The sequence below is a fragment of the Meleagris gallopavo genome, chromosome Z (assembly GCF_000146605.3).
Source record: "Meleagris gallopavo isolate NT-WF06-2002-E0010 breed Aviagen turkey brand Nicholas breeding stock chromosome Z, Turkey_5.1, whole genome shotgun sequence".
NCBI lineage: Eukaryota > Metazoa > Chordata > Aves > Galliformes > Phasianidae > Meleagris > Meleagris gallopavo.
This window is the reverse complement of record NC_015041.2, coordinates 3,091,616-3,098,053: the sequence shown is the minus strand read 5'-3', so window position 1 is coordinate 3,098,053 and position 6,438 is coordinate 3,091,616. Positions and strand designations below refer to the sequence as shown.

General features: G+C 34.1%; 1 protein-coding gene across 2 annotated transcripts in view; it reads right to left on the bottom strand.

The window, feature by feature from the left end:
- SYT4 (synaptotagmin 4) overlaps positions 1-6,432 on the bottom strand; it is a 10,873-nt gene extending 4,441 nt beyond the window's left edge. The window contains exons 1-3 of one of the 2 annotated variants that reach the window (XM_003213361.3): positions 6,185-6,432; positions 2,631-3,445; positions 1,222-1,342 (exon numbers count right to left, since the gene is read on the bottom strand). In XM_003213361.3, coding sequence (XP_003213409.3) covers positions 1,222-1,342; positions 2,631-3,445; positions 6,185-6,218 — 970 coding nt within the window. In that variant the 5' untranslated portion in view covers positions 6,219-6,432. The remainder of the gene's footprint in view (positions 1-1,221; positions 1,343-2,630; positions 3,446-6,184) is intronic. The other variant, XM_010725184.2, reaches the window with a different exon arrangement.
- Positions 6,433-6,438: the final 6 nt, after the last annotated feature.

Sequence of the window (6,438 nt, the reverse complement as noted above, 5' to 3'; positions counted from 1 at the left end):
TAGAAAATCTACACTCTAGTTATCGGAATGAAGTGGTCAGATGCTGAAAAAGTTTTTGTTTGCTTGGACTCAACATTTTGAAGGGAGCAAAGTGTGCGAAGAATGCATCTTAACAAAACAAACAAATATTTTTTTAAATAGTAAGTCTTATTTATTATAAATTTTTCATTAGCTTGGAATGAATATACACCACACAAGTTCTAAGAATATCAAAATCACTAGCCATCAGTAGATTAATAATGTTGTCTGTTTCTTTTGAAATAAAATTTTTGACTGCTACTTTTGGCTAAATAATAAGACTGGAATGTTGCTTTTGATTTTATTAGGCCTATTAGAAGATCTCAACATCCATATCTTTTGATGTGAGAAGTAGAAGTACAGTATTATTAGCTGCAGTAATTAAAATTAAAAGTCTCCAAAAACTGCTTCCTCTTTCTTTCAAAATATCCTGTCTATCAAAAGAATCAAGATTTGTACAGACTCAATACAGATGATTTACTGTTTGAAGTCCTCTGTTGGGTACTGTTGTTTTTCAGTATGTATGTTTGTCTTCTTTTCAGGTGGTTAGTATATTTTATTTTGAATTTTATTAAGTTATCTGACATTAGCATGCACCTAAGTATAGTTCTAACATCAGCTTCAAGAGAAGATTTATTATTTGCAAAATGGTACAAGACTAGGAGACTGGAGTTATAAAAAGACTTCTTTTCTAGTGTATCCCAACCACTGAAATTGTTCACCTTTTACCTAGCCAAATAAACATTAATACCAGTGGACTAACTTCAACACAGATGGAATTTGTTGCCTTTTGGATTCAAAGTTGAAATATTCTATATGAGAATCTCACTTCATATTGTTTAGCTAATAATAAACTGAATTTCTTTGTCATATGTAAAGTTTTTGTATCTGCAATATCTTCTTATGACAGATGGATCCTGTTCTAGACAATGTCAAAACTCACTGGTCTCCTCTGCCAACAGATGTCATGTTTCTTTATATTTTGTTTTTATTTTTCCCTAATGTGCTTAACAAATTTCTAATATATGTTCTCTGAAAAATAAAGCATTGACCTAGATATGAATGAAAAGGGTAGGCTGCAGATAATACAGACACCACTTCCTCATTTCTGGGTTATTTTTAATCCTTGAAAGGTCACATTTCATCTGTCTTCTGTCTGTTTGTTTTATATTCTTAAGGCTTATTCATTACCGAAAGCATTACCTGATAATCCTGACACATCAGATTTAGGTAGATGTCTGGCTTTTAAAACAACCACAGTTAGTGTATTTGTTGTAGATTGATAACAGAGAGAGATCAGTAGTTCTCCACGTCCAGACGACTTCTGAGGAAATTAAAAGAAATAACAAATAAAAACTATTTATGAGCAATTATGTTGACCAACTTTGAAACTAGATTGAATAGGATTTCTGAGTGTTGCATAACTGTGTATCTCAAACTGGTGTCAAAAGATATAATTCATGGAGCTGTGATGCTTTGCAAACAAAATATAACTTTCCTGTACTGTAGCTATACAACACTTCCTATATCTTGCTATTAGACTTTGAAATAAATAAATAACTTGTGATAATATGCATTGACATGATATTGTTAGCTTCAGAGATAAGAAGTGAAATCCTATATCCTGTGAAAAAAAGTCTCAGTGTAAGTAAAATTTCTTAAGAAAAATAAATAAGAAACTATGTGAAAAGAATGTTGAAAAACAAATTGAATAAAAGTAATTCACAAAAAGAAAAATGGTAAAATATTTTTAGTCTTGAAATTAATGTAGCCCACTGGTCAAAGAGTCGTTTATTTCACAGTAAGGAGGGAGCCAATGGAAACAAGAATACTTTATGTATCAGAAAATCCACTAATTTATCAGCAAAATATCGTGACATAGTTATAATTGCAATATAATGAAAGAATTGCAAAATAACTATATTAGTTATTGGTGTGTTGTCTCGCAGACGTTTAGTTGATTTGTCAGTGTTTGAAAACAATCAAAATGAAAGTCAATATACAAGCTACTTTTTTAGTAGAGAATAAAAGAAGTGTGCATTATATATATATGCATTTCCATGGCTCTCTGATTGTTGTAAATGATCTTTCTATTTTGAAATGAGACAGGAAGATATGAAATATTTTTAGCCTAGTGAAATCAATATGTTTTTCCACTGACTTTGCTGTGGTTTTAGCATCTCCCTCATGTCTTAGGATCTTTAGAAGAAAAGCAGCTTATTTAAAAGTCATTGAGAGAAAAAAAGCACGATTTTAAATAGGAAAGATGAAAAAAGAGTATAATACTGTATTAATTTTTCTTTCTTTCACATCAAAGCAAGCTAAAATGGATTTAGGCCTCTTGAACTAATGTGAATGGATCCACTAAAATCAGCTGATCCTCTGATTAAGCAAGTAGAATTTAGAATTCTAACATTTTCTTGCAAAATGCTTATTTTAACTTTATTTTATCATAGTTGTGCAATTGTTTCCTTATAGTGCCCTAATGAAAAGATCTCAGTAGTTCATTTGATAAACTTGTTACCTTCTTTTCCCGTGATTCTATCAATATTACTCAAGTATTATAGTTAAACTAGTACAACACTTCTAAATTTTAAATAAAAATATGTTACCCTAACATTTCTTTTGATGATCTCTCTGTCCATTAGCATCCTTCCTTCTGACAATTCAGTTCCTGCAAGGGGAATGAGGACTTCTCCAATGACATCATCTCTCGAAAACCTGTCGAAGCTCAGGATCATAAAATGAAGTGTTAAGTCTTGAATTTGGCTATAGGGGATCCCATAAAATGTGAAGGTCTCATCAAAAGCAGGATCTAAGGTTTTCCTCAGCACTCTGGTTTTCACCTTGTGCTTTTTCTCAGGAAGGATTGTCATTTTGATGTAGGGATCAGAAGTCATTGACTGTTCATCCATTGCTGGCAGCCCACGTGCTTCCTTGATGCTCACTACGAATGCCTTTTTCTCAAAGTTGTACTCTAAAGAGAGAAAAAGAGTTCCTAGCTTGTCTTGTTTTTCTTCAGACGACAGGGACGTAGTGGACTTTAAACTATCAGGGGAAACTGAATCTTTCTTCTTTTCTGAAAAGTGCTTTGAAGATGAATTTTCAGGGTCTGGAGAACTCTGCATTTTAGAGGTTGTTTTTGGAAAGTTGCCATTTAGATCTCTGTTCTCCAGGTCAAGATGCAGAGAATTCTTTGGCATTGCTGATTTGCTCTTTGCTTCACTTTTATCATCTACTCCAAACTTCTTCTTACTGTTGAGATTCTCAGGATAAATATCAACTCCCTTCAGAACATGGACAAACTTATATGGAGGAGTCTTATTGGATTTGGATGATTTGCGCTGACAGCAGATCCAAGCGAAAAGAGAGACAGAGAAGACAAGGCCAAATGCACTAAAGATCCCAACAACTGTAGGAATTTCATCTGCAAGTCAAATAAACAGCAACAAGCAAATAAGCAGCATTTTCTTCTACTCTGTGTGATATTTAGTAAATTTAGCAAAGCGAACTAATACGAGATGGTAATAGGAGCAGTTGACAGACTGAAAGTGCTCTGCATTGCACGCATTGCTCGCCACCTGCAGGCGTAAATGTGTAGTCCCATGCTGTTAGTATTTTTCCATACAAAAGATGTCTGGACGGAAAACACAATTCCCACCCCAATAATAATTAAAATGAGTAATTTCTCAGCTATTTCATCACTCTGTGCGTAATTTCTGAGTTTATATGTCAGTGCGCAAAAATAGATAAGGTTTTATTTTTGAGTTTATGAAACTGTATTTGTTAGATAGAAGAATTCTGATATATCTGATATATTACTTATAGGTATATCATCTGCTTTTCACATTTTCCTAAAATGCTTTGTACACTCAACTAACTCATTTTTATAGTCTGATCCCATAATTGCCTGGAGGTATCTGTTGAAACTGAGTTTTTTAGGAGGTTGTAACACTCAAGAGTTTCAAGAGGATTTTCAATACATTTCAGGAGAAAGTCTATCAAGAAAAATTAGAATAATTACCTGCCAAGTGTCCCCTCCAGATGGATGTGACATTTGGCAGTTGCATGTGAGTCCAAAGCTGAAATACTCTTAAGTGTATTTTTGACACCCACTAAGCTTTGAATCTGAGGTGCTATGAATCAAAGCTATGGAGAGAATACAGTATGGATCACTTCTTCTGACTGTATAAGAGAAATACTAAAATGTAATTTTCCTCTACCTTGATATTAGTCCTATATTTAAAATCTGAATGAAGAGAAAACTATCCAGATGTTTCAATCTCAACTGTCATGTGAATACTTCAATATTATACTGAATCATTAGCCATTCACAAGAATGCATTGAAGGGGCAAATGAGCACAACTAATTGGAAATCCAATTTTGCCCATAAGTAACATTACTAAGTGAGTTTAAACCTCCCACAGTGTAACAATAAGAGCTTAATCTTTATTCTCTGAACTACTAGACTAGTAGAATATTAATGGAATGACATTGTTTATGCATAAATCCAATTGTGTTACAGTTTCTGTAGCAAATAATTAGCAAATCATTCTGAATGAGGAAAGCAAAACTATCCTCCTGTACACAGTACTAAATATGCTTTATCTAGGTAAAACCCGGTCTAATAGATGTGTTACCACCATAACTTTGAGTTTGAATAAAAACAAAAACAATACAAAACAAACAAACAAACAAAAAGAAACCACAACATAATATTATCAAAGAAAAGTAGGGCAAAATGATCCAGAACAGAAAGTGTAAGATCTTGTTATTAATTTCTTCTGACAATAAACATGTCACTTTACTTCTGCTTACAAGCTGTATCAATCCATGTTTAATTGTAAGAAGTCAATAAATGACTGAAAAAGGTATGCAGATTTTTTTTTAAAGTGTTGCTTTTTTTTTTTAAGCCAAGTATTTTTCTCTAAGTTTCAAGTATTATCCTAGCTGTAGAAATTTAAATGTAAATGAAACAAAGGTAGAAATCAAGGAGTAATTGAAAGATAATCAGAATACTTTAAATGTCTTTCAAGAATGATCTATACATTTTTAATACTTTTTCATTAGTTTACATTTAAAATTGTTATAGTAATGGAAATCATCCTGTGTTTTTGTTCTACAGCTACTGAAAGAAGTGGTAAAATCAATTTAGTATTTAAAACATTAATTAACTTCCTTAAATAAGTAATTAGATAAGGATGATGTCATGAGTGTTGTTAGAATTATCAGATGGGTGGGGTAGGTAGGAAAGAAGAAGATAACTAAAATTTTTTATACTCACAACTAATTACATTACAACAAGTTGTCATAATGTACATCAGTTAACATTCAAGGCAATGTATTAACAGGAAACAACACCTATTGATCCTGTGATAAATTATTTCAGTTATGTGATGTAAATTTGAAGTCACTTCACCTAAGTCAGTGGAATGATCCTTGAATTTAACCACAGGTAAAGCAAATAACACCTAGGCTAGAGTCAATATTTGTAAAGCAGAGTTCCGAAACATTTCCAGTTACAGTTTTTATGAGTAGCGCTATTTATTTCATATTATCGCTGTTTCTGAAACTTGCAGAGTCACAGTTATTCATGCTACAGTAAGTGTATAGAAATGACACAATTGAAAAGTTTGTTGTCATCATGGGTATTCTCAATAAATAGAGATTAATCAAGATAGGAACATTTAACCAAAAACACTGGGTTACTACACTCCCATCTTCTCAGTAGTATTCTTTACACAACTATATTTCACTTTAGCTAACAGTCTACAAATCTTCCTCTATGGCAAGATAAAAGTAATTATAATTATCCCAAGAATGGCTTTAATGAAGATTTTCTCTGCGGCACAAGATGTGTTTACAGCATTTTAATCTGAAGCCAATATATTTTAACCAAGACAGAGAAAACTACTCCAACTCTTCAGTCCAAAAATGCATCTAGTCAAACCTTTTTTTCTCTCCCAGTGATTTACCAGAAGGAATGCCTGGTATAGAAACAGAGAAAGAGAAGAAAGAAAATTCACACAACTTCTGGGATCAAAGAGAACTAGGATAAATTCGGTTCCTCTCAGCAGTCTGAGAGGCACGAGGGTGGCTCAGTAGTGGCTGCCTGCATGCTTTTCTTATCCCCGTGGCCGGGAGTTGTGACCGGGACGCACTTACCGAACTGCTGGTGACTGGCAGCGATCGGAGCCATGTTGGTGGTGGTCTCTGTCCGCGGTGCTGGAGCCGCTGTCCGTGGTACCGGAGCCTCTGGCTGACGCGGCTTTCCGCGCTAGCGGAGTCGCCCTCTCCGGTGCTGAGCGACCCCTGCCAGGAGCGCCGAATGTGATGCTCTGCTGTTTCTCGGCTCGTCGCTCTCTCGCAGCACTGGGACAGCAGGCTTTTTCCACGGTGGTATTTAAAAAGAAAAAAAA